The sequence below is a fragment of the Amphiura filiformis genome, chromosome 12, assembly GCF_039555335.1.
Source record: "Amphiura filiformis chromosome 12, Afil_fr2py, whole genome shotgun sequence".
In the NCBI taxonomy this organism is placed as follows: domain Eukaryota; kingdom Metazoa; phylum Echinodermata; class Ophiuroidea; order Amphilepidida; family Amphiuridae; genus Amphiura; species Amphiura filiformis.
In genome coordinates, this window is record NC_092639.1 from 32,126,386 (window position 1) to 32,149,691 (window position 23,306).

A 23,306-nucleotide genomic window follows, 5' to 3' on the forward strand; every position below is an offset into this window, starting at 1 on the left:
AGCGCGGTATATTCAAAAATTGCTTTCACACATTGCTATGGTAGTTAATCCGATTATTACATAACTTCGCCAGCGTAGTCCCTCATTTCAAATTAGTTTCTCTTTTGTTCAGAAACCAAAAATCAAGGGATTAAAGAGTAGATCAGATCTGGTCTGCAATCATAACACTATTATGCTGGGAGGACCATAAGTATAAATAGCCTATTGTGCTAAAATAATTATTACCATGATTATCGGAAATCTATCCCCGCGACGACACTGAGTTGATGCTCTCTGTCGAAGGTGGCATACTTTCATGTCACTGTATAATTACACCCGAGTTCTAGGCCTAGAAATCATATACATGCGCGTATATTGAGGGTGGGGTGGGGGCTTTGTTTGTATTAAACATAAATGATGCATGGAGATGATTTGATTATGAATTAGTTTATTATCCCCAGTAAGCACAACCCATACCTCTTACCTAGGCTCCCCTACCTATATGACCTCCTCTTCCCTAAGTGTCTCCTTCTCCCCCCCCCCTCCACGCCTCCCCTACATCCGATATCTCCTCTATCTCGAGCTCTCCTCCCCTTCCCTTTTCACTTCCAATGCTCTCTCCCATCTGTTTCTCTTTCTCCCTGCCCTTACCTATCCCCCCCCCCCACACACACACACACACCCACCCACTCTCTCTCTTTCCCCCTCTATCTCCTTTTTTTCAGTAAAAATTGCTTCAGTAACAGTCATTAGCATATCGGAAGTCATATAATGGCCTTCCATCGATTGTCGATAAGGGCATGAATCGATTTTGTTTATAACACCCGAGTCGCCCCTTTTGTAATGTCGAATGCAAATACTTCGATGGCCTATATTTTTTCACAGCTAAAATACCCATAGCTTATTGGATTTTCTAAAGCACGTTTTTCAATGTAGAATGTCATGCTCCATTTCTCTCCTTGTGAATATTGCACTGCGAAATTTAAACATTTCTTTCTTTTGTATACTTAGATCAGGTAACTTCAAACCAAGTGATTTTCTTCTTCACACCATTATATAAGAAACTGAAATGTAAACCGTATCTCCTTGATACAAATTTTAAGTTTCTAACAAAAGGTAGAAACAAAGATATCAATAATCGTGTGAGTCAAGAGGTTAGACAGGATAATAGGAAACCACGTGACAAAAACCAATACCAAAACTCAATTTGAATGAGCGTATTGTAAAGACAACATTTACCACGACTCATTGCACAGTAAACAATAAGATAGAGGCCAGTACACGTGTGACTATCATTGCAGGCCCCCTCTACATGTCTAATGTGTCAGAAAATACTCCGAAAGAGGTGCCATTTGGTCCTGACGCCTCAATATTGACTCACGGGGAGTAATGTCCGTTGATTTGACACTGATATCGGAGTGAATCGACATTTTTACACCGAAATGAGTCGGCAAACACCAGTAAGGTGTCAAAATAGTATTTGGATTTCGTCGTCTTCATTGCCGGGGCAACATTGCCACGTGGTGTGTCATTTTTAGTTTTACTCACGGGGAGTAATGTCCGTTGATTTGACACTGATATCGGAGTGAATCGACATTTTTACACCGAAATGAGTCGGTAAACACCAGTAAGGTGTCAGTATTTGGATTTCGTCGTCTTCATTGCCGGGGCAAAATTGCCACGTGGGGTGTCATTTTTAGTTTTACACCGAAAAGTGTCGCCTCTGACACCCAATTTTCTTTCAGTGTCTATCACCTTGGTGTCAATTGTGACCCAAAAATTGATTAATCTGCAGTACTAAAAGAAAGGCGGGAAACGATAGATTTAACAATATTATAATAATATTTGTGTAAGTTTCAGTTTCGAAGACAATAGAGAGCAATATCTTTATGTCAATATTATTTTTCTTCGGATGGAATAAAGCTTATTTCTTTTGCATCAAACATTTTCCATATAATTAAATTTCATTGCTAGATATCAGAGTGTTGCTATATCCCATGACCGCGTACGCCCTTCAAACTATTCAAAACCACTCTCCTGTATCGGTGCGAGGTTGCTTATTTGGTCAGTATTTAATATGTTGCGCGTACGAGATGAACGCACAGACGAACAAGAAAAATCCCGGCACAAAATTAACACAATTTGTCCATTTCATTGATTGTTTTATTCTAATCTCTGTTCTTGATCACCTACTTCTGCTCAGGCGTCCCTGCTGACTTAGTTGTCATCTTACTATAATTCACCGGAATCTGTCTGTCTGTCTGTCTGTCTCTGTCCGCATCTTTTCTCGGAGACTAGGGGTCGCACGTTCCTCAAACTTGGTGGGTGGGTGCAGCTTGATATGAGGAAGAACCAGTTTATATTTTTTAAGGTCAAAGGTCAACGACCGGGTCAAGTCCAATCGAAGTCTAATTTCAAATTGCTCCTATGGAGCTCAAACTTGGTGGGTGTATTAATCTTGGACTAACAAATAAAAGTTTCCACGGTGACATTTCATATTCGTCAGACCTACGGTTATAGGGTCATAGGTAGAAATTTCAAATTACCTCTATGGAGCTCAAACTTGGTGTGTGGGTGGATCTTGGACTAACAAACAAAAGTTTCACACGGTGACCTTTTGTCAGACCTACGGTTAAGAGGTCATAGGTCAAAAGGTAGAAATTTCAAATTGCCTCTATGGAGCTCAAACTTGGTGGGTGAGTGGACCTTGGACTAACAAACAAAAAGTTATCACATTTTACTAATTTGTCATAAAATTTGTATCATATCGTGAATTTCAAAAAATGAAAATTATTTGATATCAGAAAGACATTTTTCGTATTCAGAATGCAATTCGATATGTCTGGTGTGCTCTCATGTCCCATAAAAAATACTGTCGAAACGCTCAAAACGCTCATTACATCCCTTAACCCAGAGAACTAAGTATAATAATTTTCATACTTATGTGACTTCGTGTATTTGTGATAAATATGCGTCGTGCTAGTAATACGAAGGTCGCCGGTTCGAATCCGGCCGGAAGCACTGGGTTTTTTTTTCAACGTTTATGTGCACTGACCTACTCTGGGGAAAGATTAAAATTTGTTCATCCTATTAACCCAGAGAACTAAGTATAATAATTTTCACGTCCCTTAATTGTCCGGGACTACGGGGAAATTGTAGGCCTACAACTAAGCAATATACAGATGGAATTCAATAATTTGGTAATATCTAGAAAGCGTTCAAGTTCACTCCACATCCGGGGCTTTCCTATTTCAATCAGTCTGAATAAAACAATTTATTATTGTCAACACCGCCATCCATCTAACAGTCATGACAATACGTGCAATTGTACTCATCTATTGTGCATATCAACCTGATCAAAATCAAACAATATATTTATCCGGTCAGTCCTTGGTGGAAATTATTATCCCTGTACAAGGAACAAGGAAGTAAAAATGACATACCTGGTGTATAAATACAAAAGAATGAGGAAATAAAAAAACGTCCTGGAGTATTTCTTCACGCATTATTTTGATCAGCGCCTCTGAGCAGACGACGATGGGATAGTGTGTAAAATCAACGTAAAAACTATATATAGCGCGCCAAAATGACTGAATGACGTCGTCCATTTTCACATCTTGTATATTGTCAACCACGTTGCTTCCACTAATAAGGTAAGTCATTTACTGGCTACAAAATGTAATTTACATTGAACGCCCATTTAAAATAATTGTAAAGGTTACGTATTAGATACAATTCCGTTGAGTACTGTCTCAAAATTGAGATGTTTTTTTTTTTTTTTGGTTTTTTTTATTTCAAATTTTGTATTATAATGTAGATGATCCCGATTCATTTTAATGGGCCTAAACACCAGGTGCTGGAGTTACCATAAAATTAATTCATACAGGCGTATGTTTTACAATACACACAATAATACTGTGTGTTGCGCTTGTATTTTTAATATTTTTAATGGTATTTCATCAGTATCAGGATACTAGTATTTTTTTTTCAGCATTGAAATCAAATTTAGCAGATGAACATAAAACTGGTTGAATAATAAATTATCATCATTATTTGGAGTACCGTTATTAGATCACAGGATTTGCAATCGCGGATTTAAAAACAAAATTGAAATCGTAGCCCTTTTCCCCGCGTATAAAATTTTACAGAAATAATATGAGAAATTTGATATTGCAAAATAAATGGACGTTTCCAAGTATTGTAAGAGGAACGCGCATTCAACTCAATGTAAACACATATCGGAATCATGATAAAAATATATCTACTATAGTTGGAGCTTCGCTATGTCACGTGCGTGCAATTAAATGTGTGTGCAATTAACTATCAACAATGGAAAGCTTAAATCAAGTTCAATGTTATACAATGTTATACACAGAAATAGTGATTTTAAATTAACATTTTGTATTCACATTATAGTAACCGTAAAAAATTGGGACCCATTTATAGAGTTGACTAAATAATGTACAATATCGTTATAGGCTATTGCAAAATGTATAAAATTAATATATGGACAATTTCGCGATCCCAGCATCCTCATTTTATGGCATTTTTTCAGTAGATATCCATGAAAAAAGCTTATTCCCAATATTTCAGTCGATTTCGATTTTGCGTTTTCGAGTTACATGATTATGTACATTACACTCCTCCGTGTTGTAATTTCGTTCTGAAACGAATCAATCTGCAAGAAATGTTTTGTACATAAACATTATGTAGCCAGATGTTTCCAGTGCAGTGGTATAAAAATCTCAACTTTTTGGAGAAAAGTGGGAGGATGATGCTGTGGATCACGAAATGCCATTTTGAAGAAGAAAAAAATATAGCTGGCTTAATAATAACCGATTCGTATAGTAAAAGTTAACCCCAAAACGACCCATCCACACATACATGTAGGCCTACCTATAGTAAGTAGCATCGTAAAAAAATACAATTTTTAATTTTTACATAGCAATGGGTAAAAAATGTAACCCTAATCAGCAGCACAAATGTATATTCCCGGCATGTTATTAATAAAATAAAAATAAAATAAACGCTGAAAAAGAAACGTCTTTAAAACTCAACGCTCCCTCCTCACTCATTTCTGACTTCACTATTCACCCCCTGTATTCTAAAATGTGGTAACGTAACTTAATTATGACCGTATCAATTTGGATACTGAGATTTCAGAAATCAGAAAGTAAGCGTATGATTTTCAGAATTTTCAGAAATAGCCGGTACAAATACAAACAACATCCAATATTGTTAATGATATACCGTGCAGTACAGGGTTCAAGTACTGCATTAATTCAATGAGTAAATGTCAATTGACACAATATGCATTTCCCTGGATTTCCGACAACATAATAAAATGTTCCGTTTTCTCCAATATGCTAAGTATACAATGCAGATTATGTATTACGTTTTTTGAGATACTGCCCGTTTTGCATGCATGCTGTCATTATCCTATAACAGATCATGCGTGGAGTACGCTAAATGTTTTTATTCCGAACTAAAGAGCAAGCCATTAGTACAGACAGATATTATAACAAAAGATATAAAAGAAAACGAATTATTACTATGGTAACGTGAAAATCATATAACACGAGTTCTCAACCTACGCGGCTAAAATATATAATAAACATAATATTATAGCGTTTATTAAACCTAATATATATATAGATAGTGACTGAAGCGGTTCATTCTTCGCGTTGAAAAAGTGAATACTACTACCAGTTGCTAAATACCATTCCGATTTATGTAAAAAAATATAATTATAACGCGTATTGCAAATTATAAGATCAATTAAAAGTAAAATATATTTTTGCCATTTTTAACATAATATAAGTCACGCCTTTTGTTGTGATTTTGTGCGTTCTAAGTATGTTAATTTATATTAAGAATAACAAAAGAAAAATGTTGCTCTTTTTTTGTTTTGTTTTTGTTTTGGTTTTTTTTTTTTTGGTTTTTGTATAATATATATCTCTTCGGAAATAGCTGAAACAAAAATGCTCTTACAAGTAGGATGAAGCTGTATGATAATAACGACCATTTAAAATGCGGCAGGTCATACAGTGTACAGAACAGACGACACACCCTACATGCCCTATAGTAAAGTCAAGAAACGGAAAAATTGGTTAACAACATGAGTAAACATGATATGGGCGTTGTACGGTGCTTTATAATAAAATAAACTCCATAACCCACAAAGTCATCGCGATATTGTCTATGATGTGCATGCATGAACACACTTAATACACGAGCCATCGAATTGAAAAGGTGTACGCTTTCCACTACCAGCATAATACTAGTATATTCAAATACATTTAGCTTGCGTTTTGTTACATCATGTTGATAGTGTTAAACAAAAGATACTTGCAAACATTCACAATTAAATACAAACACACCCCACACACTCACCCCAAATTCTCAATCCTGTACACGTACCCATAAACACCAGCCATCGAATTGAAACTAATGTGCACTTTCCACCACCAGGATCTCCTTGGTACAAAATATACGTTATAGCATGTGTTTTGTTACTACAGGGTCAAGTGTCAACAAAATACACTTGCAAAACATTCACACACCCTACCCACACACCCCCACCCACCCACCCCACCCCATCCCCAATTCCTTTAACCTTATGGAAATCACATGATGTAAAAATTTCACACGTTAATTGTTTCCTTGTCGAGCTAAATTATCTCAATAAGGTTACCTGAACCCATGATTTATTCCACATGGCAAAAACACACTAATAAAACACACCATAAAACACTAACAAACACGCAGGGTAGACCCCCTAGAGACCTTTACTTTGTGTTTTTTTTTATTGTGTTTTTTTTTTTTTTTTTCAATTTTAATATACACCTTATGCAGAGTTGGGTGCATGTGGGGATTTTTTTTTCTTTTGCTCATCACTATTGCCTCATACGCACCTTACAGCAATTTCTATGCCTTATATGGTGCAACTTTCCTTACGGAGCATTGTTCTATGTCTCCAAAAGGACAAAATATCTCCATAAGCGTTGATGTTGACCTTATCTCCATAAGGTTGTTCTGAAACACACAATTGGTTCTTCACGTCATTAGCAATGCGATAAAATACAAGCCATCGAATTGGAATTAAAGTGCGTTTTCCACAATCAGCATCTCCCTGTACAAATGCGTTTAGCATGTGTTTACAGGCAAGGATAAACAAATACATAATGTAAATCATTCACACTTTGAGCCGCAAAGCAGACAATGCCAGATATGTAGTCGAATCGACTGTGTGGAGCAAGCATGAGCCACACCGAGTTAACTATATATGAAGGAGAAATTAGGCTTACGCAGGTGCATTTTCGATTCTCAACCCCTTCCCCGGACCCCACAATTTAACGTATAACACAAACAAAACTTAGCGCAAATTAAACACTAATCTATAGCTAGCTTTAATACCTGAAATTTAAGGAGACAGACACAAAGATCAACCTCTATGACTGTATGATGTAATTTATTCAAATGTGCAATATCCTTAAAAGCCCACTGAGTGATCCCAGTGGAAAAAAATAAAAAAACAAAATTGTGTGTAGATTGGTTAAAAGTGAGGGATAAGTCATTGAAATTGAAATTGTATTTTCTAAATTGAAATGTTTGCCAAATGAAAATGTTTGCCAAAAAAAACCAAGGAAAATGCGTATTATTGACAAAGTTGAACAGCCATTCAAAAACATGTAGCTACTTAAGTATATACATAAAAATACAGTTTTATGTAAAATGTCATATTTTGTCTAGATTACACGGCTGTCGATTTTAGGTTATGATAGCACTATTATATGTTATGTTAGTACATCTCTACCATTAAACGAGGGTGCAAAAACTGAATTTTGATCAATTTTACGATTTATTCGAATGAGCAAATCGCTGAATACATCGCTGAAGACCTTTAATTAATAATAAATTTAAGAAGACTTCTTATCACGGCACCATTACCATGTCAGCCCATTCATTCAATTCATAGTTCAACTTTAAACCTTCTCATGTGAGGTCTATGAATTGTACCCTCACTGGTCATAAAGCATTGCAATTAACATCCCATAAACATTCAGGTTTTCTAGTAAAAATGAGTAAAATTGGGTCATTAACATCGATTCTACATGGGTAGTATAATACACCACCCTACGCCATACATAAATCGGCATCGCCCTTCCCTAAAATGAAATACTGCACAAGAACATAAACACAATGGGGAACGATTGCTCGCTACAAGAGGAAACTGAATGTAATTAATAAGAAAGAAAGAACATTTTACCAACACAAAGTGTTACAACTATAAACAAGATTTCAAATTAACACAATGCCTTCCGGCAGACAACCCAAAAAGCAAGGGAATGTGCCGGAATGGGATTCGAACCCACGACCTTCCGATCACTAGACGGACGTCTTATCCATTAGCCCCATTACCTATACTTTACTTGTAGGATATTATGCTGGGAAACGAATTAGCATCAGTAATCATCTCCTCTACTTACGTATGCGTATAATTATCTGTTTGTGTATTGTATACCGACAGTACCGACTGCCTATATATAGCCTACTAGTAATGGATAAGGCGTTCGTCTATAGTGATCAGAAGGTCGTGGGTTCGAATCCCATGTCGTCGGCACATTCCCTTGCTTTTTTTCAAGTTGAGATGTGTGCCGGGCAGGATTTGTGTTTACTGTTGTCTTATTTAATTGTAACACTTTGGTTGGGTTGGTAAACAGTTCTTTCTTTCTTATTGATTATATTCAGATTCCTCTTGTAGCGAGCAATCGTTCCCCATTGTGCAGGATACGTAGCCCCATTACATATTTTACTAATAATTAGTCATTTAATTAGTCATTCAATTAGTAATGCGTGTAAATGACAATTAAATCACGATAAATCGCGAAATCATAAATTAACCTTTAATCGTGCAATTTCTTATTCTTTACTTGTTGAATATTATACGCTGGCGAAGTTACGTAATTAATCGGATTAATTACCATAGCAATAGGTGAAAACAATTTTGAACATATCGCGCTGCACTACAAGCAGGTTACACTCATCACATGTGTATGACTGCAATGATAGATTGAATACAATACTGGTCTTTTCAAAGATACTAATCTTACAGGTGCAAGTGATCAGCATGATATGGTTCAATGCAGAGGTACCGCGTGAACGTATCAGTGCAGCGCGGTATATTCAAAAATTGTTTTCACCTATTGCTATGGTAGTTAATCCGATTATTACGTAACTTCGCCAGCGTATAAGTCATGAAAATAAACTCAACCCAGAAAGTATCGAAACGATTATAGATGGTCAGATATATCGGGAACTGAAATATATAGCAAAAACTTATTTAATGTATATAATGCGCAGCTTTCTCCTGCGCATTTTGATACCTCTTTTGTTGCTCTACGATATCATTTGGTCGAGTTATGGGCGCTTGAGTGGCTTCAAATCGCATTTTGAAAGTTGCACTTAGCTCCTATTCAAGCCAATTAATGCGTTGTACTGCACAGACGAATCCAGGGAGTGATAGACAGTGATGGTGGGCACACCAAGTATTGAGATATCAGCAGAAAGAGTTCATGAGATAAGTCAGAGATAAGTAAAGGGTAGCAAGTATTGAAGTTGGAAGTTTTGGTCGAGTTATGGGCGCTTGAGTGGCTTCAAGTCGCATTTTGAAAGTTGCACTTAGCTCCTATTCAAGCCAATTAATGCGTTGTACTGCACAGACGAATCCGTGCAGGGAGTGATAGACAGTGATGGTGGGCACACCAAGTATTGAGATATCAGCAGAAAGAGTTCATGAGATAAGTCAGAGATAAGTAAAGGGTAGCAAGTATTGAAGTTGGAAGTTGAAGGAGTAAAATAAAGTAAAGTTCATGGTTAAGTAAACAGAGCACATCGGTGTCCTTTGTCTTGATTTTGTGGGTGGGGGTGTGTGTGTGTATGTATACACGACGAACGCGTTTGGCTTGAATAGGAGCTGGGTGCAACTTTCAAAATCCGACTTGAAGCCACTCAAGCGCCCATAACTCGACCAAATGATATCGTAGAGCAACAAAAGAGGTATCAAAATGCGCAGGAGAAAGCTGCGCTTTATATACATTAAATGAGAGTTTGCTATATTTTTCAGTTCCTGATATATCTGACCATCTATAATCGTTTCGATACTTTCTGGGTTATTAGTTCTTTTAGTATTAGGGGCCTACATACATCATTTCCTCATATTTTTCTTGAATAACAAAAGTATATATCACTAATTTCAATTGGTCGAATTAGACTCTTTTTTGACTAACATAAGTTTAACAGTTAATATATACTTGTGAGTTGTGACCAGTGTGGGTATTTCCCGCACTTATTTCAAAACCCATCTAATCTTATCTTGAACGTACGTGTATTTACATTTCGTATATATGAAAGGTTTCGGTTTCCTATAAAACAAGATATCAAATAAAAATATTATATTGACTGGTATTAAAGTGATTGTATTTAACCCAATAACATTTAAAAATGAAATATCCAAGAATTGAGTGTATTTAGTTCCGTGTAACTGGACAACATGGTATACGCTGTCTGAATGAAATATTGGCGTACTTTTCTTTTATTTTAGTTATTTATTTATTTTTTATTTATTTGTTTATTAATTAATTAATTAATTAATTAATTTATTTATTTATTTATTTATTTATTTATTTATTTATTTATTTATTTATTTATTTATTTATTTATTTATTTATTTATTTATTATTTATTATTTATTATTTATTATTTATTATTTATTCATTTATTTATTTATTTATTTTATTTATTTATTTATTTATTTATTTATTTATTTATTTATTTATTTATTTATTTATTTATTTATTTATTTATTTATTTATTTATTTATTTATTTATTTGTTTATTTATTTATTTATTTTGGGGGGATTAGAAGTTTGAGTTTTACTCATTTTTGCTACTTAATGTATGGATTTTATTTTTTTGATTCTTGCAGAGCATGATGATTCTTCTTCGTACCCTGTGTTTTCTTGGCTTTCTTTGGTGCGCCTCATGTCAAAATATGACAACGAATTCAACAGATTTACCAACGACAATTAATACAACGGAAGTAACAGATCTACAAACGATAAATGCAACATATTTACCAACAACATATGCATTAATGCCAACGGAGAACGCGACTACTACCACATTGGTGACGTCACTAAAGCCTACAACAGCTGGAGAAGCAACTACGGCAGCTGGTACGACACAAAATGTTACAACTGCCGGAATTTCCACCAATATTTCGGAAATTACACAATTGAGTTCTACTCTGACAACGGACATAACGACCGAAGAGGGAGGTAAGAGGCATTGGAACGTAATGATAGCGCTAATTTTTCGGCGAAAAAGATCACACTTAAAGGCATACAACAGTTTTAGAAAATCCAGGCAAAAATGCTATCATATAGGCCAAGATACTGTCCGGGGACTCCGGGGATACTGTCAAAGGCACGTTGATGAATGTTACACTATTTTAATAAGCCATAATAGATATTCATTAATTATGTACATGTCTCTTTTGTGCGTTTTTATCATTTATAGCGTTTGTATTCAGTTTTACTAGTCAGGTAGCATGAACCATGTTCATTCAGCTTTATTTCATTCAAAATTTAAATACAACACCAAAACAACAAATACAAACATTGAATCAGAACTTGGGTACTCAGAAGGCCGGATGGTCTTCCCATTTATACCCCCACCCCCCCTAAAAAAAAGAAAGTTCGTTTTGTGGTCAAGAATATGCCCGGGAGAATATGCAAGAGACTATCATGATAAATTCAATGTAATGTTACAGATTAGAGTCACGCGGTAGCATGACCAGCAAGTTTTTAAAAAAAACGACTGATAAAGAAGAATAAACAGATGCACCGCGAGACTATATTTACACGGAACAAAACTCTATTGTTCTATGATATTTTTCGCTGGGTACAAAATATATCTAAAACCATGCTAAATCGTATTTACTGTCCAAAGTGTCATATTTTAATAACTCTTTATTTCAAAAGTTACACCAATCTTACAGTCAATCCGATTGTTTGATAATAAACAAACATTCTTGCTTTATTTCACGCGGTATTTCATAGCCAAAATTAGTGGCAAATCATAGCTAATCATACTGATATCCACAATCTTTCGACACTGCTACAGCCATACATGGCTGTCACTGTCGCACTAATTTTTCAGATTCACTTTCAAATATACCCAGGCATTTTCCTGGATACCCTTCATACAAATTATGGACCCCATTCGCCAAAAAATCAAGTTTTTCACAATTCTTTTATTCTTTCCGGAGCACAGCATATATTCATATTAATAAATACTCCAATTTCACACATCGTAGTAACGGGACGTCCCCGTGGCGAAGTGGTTAAGGCCATGGACTTCTAATCCATTTATGAATTTTTGCTCAAGTTCGAAACTTCCCACCACTTTTTTTTTAAATGTTTTATTAATCAATTTATTGTCGTAAATTAAGAATAACACCATTTCGAACATCCATTGCTATTGTGATATTTTTTTTTCCATCAAACAAACATGTTTGATTTTTTATTCACATTTAGGCCTATAGGCCTTGGGCCTACTTTCACCATCCAGATGCTATCGCCATGCCTGACTATCATGGCATCTTCGTCATTTAAAACACATTTATCAGTGGCTCTGTACACAGCTCAGACTGAAATTATATTTGATATAAATATTATAAATGAAAATCACAAACCGCGAAAGATCGCCAACAACTGCCGCTGAATATTGATATCCAACTAGATTTCCCCACAGGGCTAAAGGGCAGGACTTAATAAGGGAATTAAAATCACAAACCGCGAAAGATCGCCGACAACCGCCGCTTAATAGGGGTATCCAACTAGATTGCCCCGCAGGGCTACAAAGAACTACAAACCGCGAAATTTGGATATCCAACCAGATTGTCCGCAGGCCTATCGATTATATGGATATCCAACAAATTAAGACCACAAACCGCGAAAGATCGCCAACAACTGCCGCTCAATATTGATATCCAAGTAGATTGCCCCGCAGGGCTATAAAGAACCACAAACCGCGAAATTTGGATATGGAACTATTGCCCCACAGGTCTTCAAAGAACCACAAACCACGAAATATGGATATCCAACAAGCTTAAACTACAAATTAGCTCCCGATAGAGAGCAGGACTTGATGAGGGAAATTAAAACCACAAAACACGAAAGATTACAAAGAACCACAAACCGCGAAAGACTAGATTGTCCGCAGACCTATCGATTATAAAGAATCACAAACCACGAAATACGGATATCCAACAAGCTTAGACTATAAACTAGCTCCCGATAGAGGGCAGGGCTTGATGAGGGAAATTAAAACCACAAACCACGATATTCAACTATATTGCCCCGCTGGGCTACAAAGAGCCACAAACCCCGAAATTTGGATATCCAATTAGATTGCCCGCAGGCCTATCGATTATTCGATTATAAAGAACCACAAACCGCGAAAGATCAACAACAACTGCCGCTCAATATTGATACCAACCCATATAACATATACTTATTGGGCCAATATTGGCAAAAAGTTGCATTGGCATTACATCAGTATATAATATTGGGCCAATATTGGCTCACCATTCATTGGCAGCTGATCTCTGGCCAATAATAAACCAATCATTGGTTTAATGTTGGCCTTTATATATCGTTTGATCAGTATATAATATTGGGCCAATCTTGGCTTTCAATTGGCAATTTTTACATTGGCATCATGTTGGCAGCCAATATAGGTTATCACACCAATTTCGGTAACAAATTGGGTAACAATATGGTAACAAATAATTATTGTGATGAGTACTAGTGTTTGGAAGACCTTATTTAAATCCTAAATATTATACTAAGTTGAAATAATAGGAAACAAAACCACGGATGATAAAACGCAGGGCAAACGCTATTTAACACCACGGATTATTTATTTTAAAGAAAATACACATGAATTTTCGGCAATTTCAATTCTAAGACCACACTTTTAAAGATAATTTCTAAAGTACGTGTCAACATGCTATCAAATACTCTTGATGGCTATTCAACACCACGGTGATGAGTCGTATAGTTCGATCATCTCTTACCGCGAAGCGGGCAAGAGATGATACCGTCGTCTTTTCCCGAGCCAATTATTAAAGTAATCCATTGCATCAATATTGGCCCAATACTAAAATTACATATTGTTAAAACATTGGCAGACAATTGTTTGCCAATGAGAAATAGGTACAGGCCCAATGTTGGTTCAATAACTGTGACAAGGTTTGGGCCAAGCTGGGGCCAACATTGGCCCAAGCCCAATATTGAGCCAACCTTGGGCCCATGAGCAAAACATGATTGGCCCAATACTGTCAGCCAATGTTGGGCCAATTGAACTCAAACATTGGCCCTTCATTGGGCCACCATTGCCATGCTATCTGGGAACTAGATTGCCCCGCAGGGCTATAAAGAACCACAAACCGCGAAATTTGGATATGCAACTAGATTACCCCACAGGGCTACAAAGAACCACAAACCACGAAATATGGATATTCAACAAGCTTAAACTATAAATTAGCTCCCGATAGAGTACAGGGCTTGATGAAAACCACAAACCACGAAAGATCGCCGACAACCGCCGCTTAATAGGAATATTCAACTAGGTTGCCCTGAAGGGCTACAAAGAACCACAAACCGCGAAATTCGGATAGCCAAGAAGATTGCCCGCAGGGCAAAAAGAACCACCAACATTAAAACACGATTATCTGGGGCATTTAGACGCTTCCGTAGTATAGGCTTAAATATATGCGCATTTACCAGTTCCGACATGAAGTAGGCCTAAATCGGATTTACTCTATGTGTGTCTCTCTGGCATTGTCAACATTGGGTGTGTGTTGTTTATATTTACATTTTATTTACATATTTACGTAGCCTTGAATAATTAAAGTATATTAAAATGTTTATTGATCATTGTGTACGCCTCTGAACATTACAGTCACGCGTGACGAGCAAGTTTTAAAAATAAACGACTGATAAAGTTTTGTTTAATTATTTATTGTCATGAATCAAGAATAGCAACTTCAAACATTCATTTTTCGTTTTATTCGTTTTATGGTGCACTTCGTAACTTGACTTTCCAAGCTTGGAGCTGCTTGGCTACATTCATAAAAAGAAAAGAAATCTACCAAAAAACGTTGACAACGTAAAGAAATCAGCAAGTTTAAAAAACCCACCTCGGCTCACTTTTTGAAACTTGGTCCCATTTGAACACCAACAGCAAATCAGTGTTTTTATTTTATTTCAACAGAATACAGCGTTTCCAACAAGATTACAAACAAGCCTACATGTTATTCGTTTAATTCAATCATTAATCATGATATTATAAAACAAAACACAAAAAGATATTGGCTTATCATGCAAGAACAAGATAATAACCGTTCAGGTCGTTCCAGAAAGCTTACAAATTAATATCGCATCTGCACATTAAAGATACATAACACTGGAAATGTTTTAAATTGATGTAAATATGATAAATATGACACAGTACCTTTTACAATGGGACCAAGTTTCAAAAAGTGAGCCGAGGTGGGTTTTTTTAAACTTGCTGATTTCTTTACGTTGTCAACGTTTTTTTGGTAGATAATAAGATACACAATGAAAATTACTTTAAGCCATACAAAGATATTAGATAAATCACTTGAAATAATTATCTTTAACTTTGGTAACTTGATCGTCTTTATATGTTTCTAAAGTGATTTTTGCAGTAAATTGCTTAGATTTGAATTAAGTGCCAAAAAATATTGGCGGGTTTTGTAATGCCACAATTCTTGCAATCAAAATAATTGATCTATCTAAATACCGTGTTCTTTACTTTAAAAAAAAAAAAACACCGCTGTGTTGTAATATTTAACGAAATTTGTGGATTGGGCGATTGGGGTATCAAAATGCGCGTAAATATTAAAATCTTTATTTCTATGCTAAATATTTATTTCTGAATAATTAATAGCTCTGAAGCTATAAAATAGGCATATTTGAAACGGCTGAGTTACTTTTTGTTAGGACTTTATTTTTTTGTAAAGTTCAGCATTGCTTACAACTCAAAATGGTATTTAGAACAAATTTCGGAACCATAAATACAAACTGCACTTTGTTGTTTTTCTTTTGTTTCAGTGTCACCAGTAGCTCTGTCTACCTCAGTAATAGCTGTTATATCAATTGTCGGTGCACTTCTTTTTGTAGTAATTCTTGCTGGTCTTGCAGTTCTCTACCAAAGAAGGTACGTAACCTTTGAATCTCCATCTGTCCTTTATTTAGAAATATTATTGGGTGATACATCCTTACCTTCATGACCTTACCCTCTTCCTCCTCGTTCTTATCATCAGCATCATCATCATCATCATCATCATCATCATCATCATCATCATCATCATCATCATCATCATCGTCATCGTCGTCGTCGTCGTCGTCGTCGTATTATATGAAAATTAGTATTACTATTACAGTTCAATTCAAGTAAGCAACTAATGTTGACTTTCCAGGAGACGGAGCTCCTTATTCGTCCGTATAAAGTCTACACCAATGCGTATTATCTATCACCATTAAGTTCATCATCACTATCATATCCACATCCACATCAGCAAGAACAAACAAAATATGATTATTAAGATATTCAAATACGCCAAAAAAAAGTGCTGACGGTTTTATTTTCTTCATCAATATCTGGGACACTATGCAGGAGTGGATACAAAATTAACCAACATGCACTATATTATAATGCTCGTGTGTACAGTCACAATGGTAGACTGTTGTATCTAAGGTCCCTGGTATCAGCGTATTCAATATAGAGAGACTAGTCACTAACACAAGTTCAGTCAGTAGTCCTTTCCAAAAGTTCACAAAAGAAAAGGCGTGTAAAGGTGGGGCATTATTATTGTAGGCCTATAAATTGTGTTGAAACATAATTTTGCACTTGTTTGTCCACTACGCAGGGGGGCATTAGAGAATGAATTTGGAGAAAACCGTCTGATAATTACAAACACTGCTGGTATTGATCAATACAACTGATCGTGTACGGGCCGCATAAAAGGTCAAGGAATCCCAGAAGCGGCCATCCTCTAAAATATTGCCAATACAAGTGAGCAACTAATGTTGGCTTTCCAGGAGACGGGTCTCCGTCTTCAGTATAAGTGCGCTGTACACTGTTGTCAACGTCGCGATCACATTTATCATCATTTAGGCCCTATTTATTATTTTTTTTAAATATTTTTATTTGTAACATGTTGGGTAGCCCGATTTAGCCGAATCTGCATGGTCTAACACGGGGCCGCCTGCAAAACACACAAGAAAGTTATGAAATTTTATTTTGTTTAATGCCGTTTAAAAGTTTGCCCATTAACTGAGTTTCTAATTGCAATATTGTTCCATAATTGCACACATAAGTGAACGATGATCTGAATTCTAAAATATTCCATGACATAACCATTAACTGAAGGTGGCAAAGCCAACCGATCAGCAGCTGCCTGTCTTGTGTTTAAATCATGAGTTGTATCAATCTGTTATACGTAGCCTACATCATGTACATGGTTAAAACAGTTTTGCGAGATAATGTGGCGCCAGGCATTAAGGCTAGGCCTACATGCTCTTTTTGGTTGAAATTTTTGGCGGGAAATAATCCCGCCAAAACATTAAAGTAATCTTTTCCCACAACTAAATATCATAGTCAGGAAATTAATGATGCATCTGGTAGCTTAGATCATAACTTTCATTGCACTTAGTTGCAATTATCCCAGAAAATTCTTGATTTGTTTTTACAGAGTCTTGAATTGTCGATGTTTTTGATCAAAAACATCACTCGGTGTATTTTGAAACTCGAGGCATTAACTCTTCTCAAATTAGCCCCAAATCATAATTTATTATATGCACGTGTAGCAAACACCAATGGGAATAATTGGACGTTGTTTGCGGAGCCTAAATTTGGTTTGATTTTATTTCACAATAATTCTAAGGTGAGAATTTTGACCTGACATTTACTTTTTGGATTTCAAATTTAAATTTATTGATATACATATTTTGAATAAATAAAGAGTACGCTTACCTTTCTGCAACACTTTCCGGTATCATTAAGCATCTGCTGATAACCAACATTTTAGCTGAAAACAGTCCCTTCCTATCATTTTTGAACAAAATATGGTTCAAAAGTCCGTACGCTGCGTGTATAAACTAGCACAGCGAGATAACGAACAGAGCTATTTACGGTGGGGTATCTATTGTAAGCTATTAGGGTAGGCCTATAGTATATCTTCCCGCAAGTGACAAGATGTGTCAAGCAGGGCGGTATATTCAAACGCTATTGTCTGGATCATTGAGTATCGATTGAGCACGTATACATGCAGCACGGATGTGTGTGGTCCTCCCAGGTTTTGACATAAATTACAAATAACGTCGTGAATGACCCAGCGTTTTCATTTTATTATTACTAAATTAATCGTCGTTTATCCCGGGCGTTTATCACGAGTGCTAAGAGTTGTACCAGTTCAATTCATCAAAATTAATTTGTATTAAATGAAAAACAAACAGACAAGTAGAGTCATATGTCTTTCTATGACCGTATTCCTACCAAAATCAAAATCAAAATGATTTTCAATACACTAGAAACGTGTTGATATGTATATCTTTGAAAATCGCCGAATGTTAACCACAGTCACCGTGGCACAGCATAGGCATCTTTAGCATTCAGTGAAATTGGCAGTGGTTCGAACCCCGGTGAAAATTTTAGTATTTTTTATTCTTTTTACTAATGCGCTGTGCCGTTTTACAAACACGCCCCTGAATGAAACTCATGGGCATGTACCCTTAATATAAGCATAATACCATTAATACGAGTGTGTATAGTCGACTCGTTCCCAACCAAAAACTCTGTCTAAAATTAAATCGGATGAAGTTAAGTTGTTCACGCTCAAAATCACTCTTGCACAGCGTTTTATGAAGTACATCAAGTTTGGAACTGTCATCTTTTAAACGACCATATCAAGAGATATTGCAATAGTCAAATATAGGCTGAACAAACGATTAGAAAATAACATTTGGTGTATCAATTTTAAAGAAAGGTTTCAAGAGTCTTACAGAAAACCTTTTGAACAATAACTTGATCGTACCATTTTAATTGATCATCAATTACAACACATAATTATGCATTGGCTTTTTCACTCTTGAAAGCACTTTACTTTACCATTTACAAATACAGAAAAAATTGGTCTCATTAACATTCCTTAACTAATTACTAGCAGTGTCAGTCAACATAATATTTGTCTTTCAGTGTTCAAACACATTTTAATAACGTTCAAACATTTCATTATTGAATCAAGATCAGAAGACAATTTAGCAGGAATATCTTGAGGGTCTTTACCACTGATGGGAAGTGCTGTGTCGTCAGCATGCATAGAGAATTAACAATGACTTTGTTCATACTGTTTATAAATATAATAAAAACAATGGGCCTAATATACTGCCCTGTGGTACACCTGTTGAAAATAGTGCAACACAATACTTAAGAAGTAATCCACTCAAGAAGCACCAAACACTTTAAGTTTACTAAGCTTTGAATGTTTTGCGCAAATCTATGAACGTAACACCAATCATTTTATCAGAATTCATATTCTATTGGTCCAAATTCATATCATATTTGAAGCACGTTCCAGACGTTCCAGTAAACTGAAAATCAGAAAGCGGCCAGAAGCGGCCATCCTCTAAAATATCGTCAATGCAAGTGAGAAACTATAATCAGATAATGGTGACTTTCCAGGAGACGGATCTTCTTCGGTATAGATCCGCTTTCACATTGTACGCTATTGTCATCGTCACTATTATCATTAATTACTACCTTCATTATCACATTCATTAGCACAACCTCATCATCATAGAACTGGGGGTTCTTGGATTCTTATTTTTTGACATTTTTGATAAATTAAACCAAAATGTGACTTTCATTTCAGATACAATAATTTGTGCGAAGGAGGCTTTCACCGAAACTCCCGACGAAATCTAGTCCCGTTAAGAAATCTGGTCCCGCTACGGTTTTTTTTTTCTGGTTCTGCTGAGGTATATTTTTACTTAAAACTGGTCCCTATCAAGGAACCCCAGATGGGTACCCAGAAAATCCTTAAGACCTACAACCCTCCCCCACCCTGGGTATTTGAATTAACATTTTGTCTTACTACATAAGCGGAGCCAATGTTTTTCGACATCCTTACACCTCAAATGGTAAAGAATTGGAAATTGTTGGCTATCGAATAAAGTACCACAGTGCAATTCGCATGATAAGGCCGTATAAAATTAATGTTTTGGTTCTCGTCCAGAGGATTTTCATGAATTGATGAGGGAGGGAGGTGTTTTTTTTTTTTTTTTTTTTCAATGTAAAATTAGCATTGTCAGTAGTTTTCGGTCTTCTCCAACAGTGCTCGAGGAAACGATGAGGCCCTTTTTTTTTTTTTTCAAATGTGAGATTCTGAGGATAAACCCCTAGAGTACCACAAAAGACTTGGAAGTGATGCTTGTTCTCTAATAAACTTATTTATATGTATGAAGATTTCATAAATCATTCCAAAGTCTAAAAAATTGAAAAATCTATAAAAAAAAAAAAAAATCTTGACAAATCCCAGAAATTGAGGAGGGAGGGGACGAGAACCAAAATATTAATTTTACACGGCCTAACACAATAAAACATATTAGGTATGAGTGGTTGTGGGATAGATCTAAACATGTCCTCCAACATGGCTGCCATTTCAATTGTTATACCGTTCCGGTTGGTTTATTGCATATACGCTCCATACCTTGCTCGTTTTCAGTATTTCCACTTCAACATTTCCCTCGTTTTATTCTATGTTTTTTAAACTTTTCAACAGCAACCGATGTTTTTAAATAATACTTGCATACTGGGAAAAAGTCGTTTATTTTCCATTATTATGGGAGTGCCTTACTATGTATGTATATAGTAGTAAAAGGTATAATTTGTAGCCTTTTATAGGTAAAAACAATATTAGGCTATAATATAAATGTGATTGCTACATTATCTTGATTGCCACATTATCTTGATGGCGCTGCTCATTAATCATCGTTTTACTTACATATGTAATTAGAACATCAAAAGTATATCCTTTTATAATTTAAAATACGATCGCTTTTATAAAAAAAAAATTATCACACACGTAACAGTTTCACTGCCAATGAACGATAGTTGGAGAAAGCTTGTAGTCGCCTGCTCCGCAGCCAACTGATGATGATGACGATGAACGTAATAATATATGATATGCATGAATTTATATGAGCACTTTATTCATCATCATCATCATCACAATACCATCATCTTCATCATCATCATCACCATCATCTTCTTCGTCTTCTTCTTCTTCATCATCATCGTCGTCACCATCGTCCTCATTATCACCATCATTATAGTCACTGATGGTATTATAGTAATTACGTTATTCTTAATACAAGGGAGACACTTATGCTGACTTTCTCCTTCTATATAAAGTCTACGTTATTTTTATTACACCTCATAGTAACATTTTTAAATAGATAATTTTCCTTTCCTGTTTCTGAATTACAGAAAACGACAAAAGAAAAGACAACCACGAAAGAAAAGGAATGACCGAAATGACGTCGGTTTATCCATCCACAGAGCTGAAAGTGTATTAATTATAGACGACAATAACCATGATAACAGAATGGATACTTTTAACACAAGTCGTAACGTAGACACCATCGGATACGACAATTCTGTTTTCCTTAAAGACGAAGAAGGTAAAAAAGGAATACCAAATGGTGAAACTGGCACAGTTGTTGAAGCAAATGGTGGAACCACAACGTTACCGTCAAAAACGAGCTTGGTTATTACAAATGAAATGGACACTCCGGTAGGAATCACTAATCAAAACGGACTTGCTAATGGTGCGGATGCAAAAATGGAAACACCTATAAGTGAAAGTGATATGAAAGCAGTACAAAATACAATAGATGAAATAATAGCAGAACAAAAACAAATGAACGGAGATGTGAAATCACCGGATTATGTTGTACTTGAACCTGGTGATAGTGACCCTAAACCGGATGAGCCCGAATCACAGGAAGACAACAATGAGGACACCTTGTCAACTGGGTTTAACGAGGAGGAGACAGATTCAGAAAGACCTGAGAGTGGGATACCATATGATATTACAGATATGGACAGTGTCTTGGAAGAGGGGAACGAAGACATGCAATCATAGACATTTTCTGTGTCATTTTTACAGTGGCGTAGCTGGTGCCCAGGGTGCACGGATACAAATTGACATTTTCTGTGACATTTCCTCCATTTCCTGTGACATGGGGGAGGCTTCAAAATGTTTGCAACGGAGGTATGCGCATTGGACTTCAAAATCTGTCAATTTTGTTTGTGTCTTGGAAGAGGTGAACGACATGCAATCATAGACATTGCCATGGGTGGCTTCAAAGTTTGTGTACGTTTTGTGCGCATTGGAGTCTATCACTTTTCACAGAAAGCATCTGATATCGATTTTGTCAAAATTGCACATCTTTGACGAAACAATGAAAATAACTTGATAACAAAATATGATCAATTCTTATCATTCGGCATGTTCAGGCACACTTGTCTCAATCTACTCAGAAAAACATCGCTGTGCATGTGCCGGCCTTTTCCTTAAATTAAAACTTAAAAGGCTGGTAGAACATGTTGAAGCATATCATACGCACTACCATGATAAAAAGGCAAAATTGGCATATTGGTTACTAATATCATTTATTATTTAGTGATAATATTAGACAATAAATGAGTGTTTAAGGGCTGGGGTATGAACGTTTGGACAGTATTTATTTTGGGACATTAGAGCACATCAGACATATCGAATCGCATTCTGAATACGAAGAATGTCATTCTGATATCAAATAATTTTGATTTTTGAAATTCGCAATTTAATACACATTTTATGGCAAATCATTAAAATTGATATTTTTGATATTTAACAGTACTCGAAGTAAACTTTATAAATCTGATGATTTATACTTAAAGTGTATGTAGGTGGGATAAAGCCGACGATCAATTGAAAATTTTGACCTTTCGTATTGAAGATATGGATTTTTTTCCAAAAACACCAAAAAAAAATAGTTCTTTTTGGGTAAATAATCCATATCTTCAATATGAAAGGTCAACATTTTCAATTGACCGTCGGCTTTTCCCTCCTGCTACATACACTTTAAGAATATATCATTAGATTTATATAATTTACTTCGAGGACT

General features: G+C 35.8%; 1 protein-coding gene across 1 annotated transcript; it reads left to right on the forward strand.

The window, feature by feature from the left end:
• Positions 1-3,309: 3,309 nt before the first annotated feature.
• LOC140166075 (uncharacterized) lies at positions 3,310-22,946 on the forward strand. The gene is made up of 4 exons (XM_072189455.1): positions 3,310-3,632; positions 10,967-11,318; positions 16,185-16,290; positions 21,622-22,946. The coding sequence occupies exons 2-4, from the start codon at positions 10,970-10,972 to the stop codon at positions 22,277-22,279; spliced, it is 1,113 nt and encodes a 370-aa protein (XP_072045556.1). The 5' UTR covers positions 3,310-3,632; positions 10,967-10,969; the 3' UTR covers positions 22,280-22,946.
• Positions 22,947-23,306: the final 360 nt, after the last annotated feature.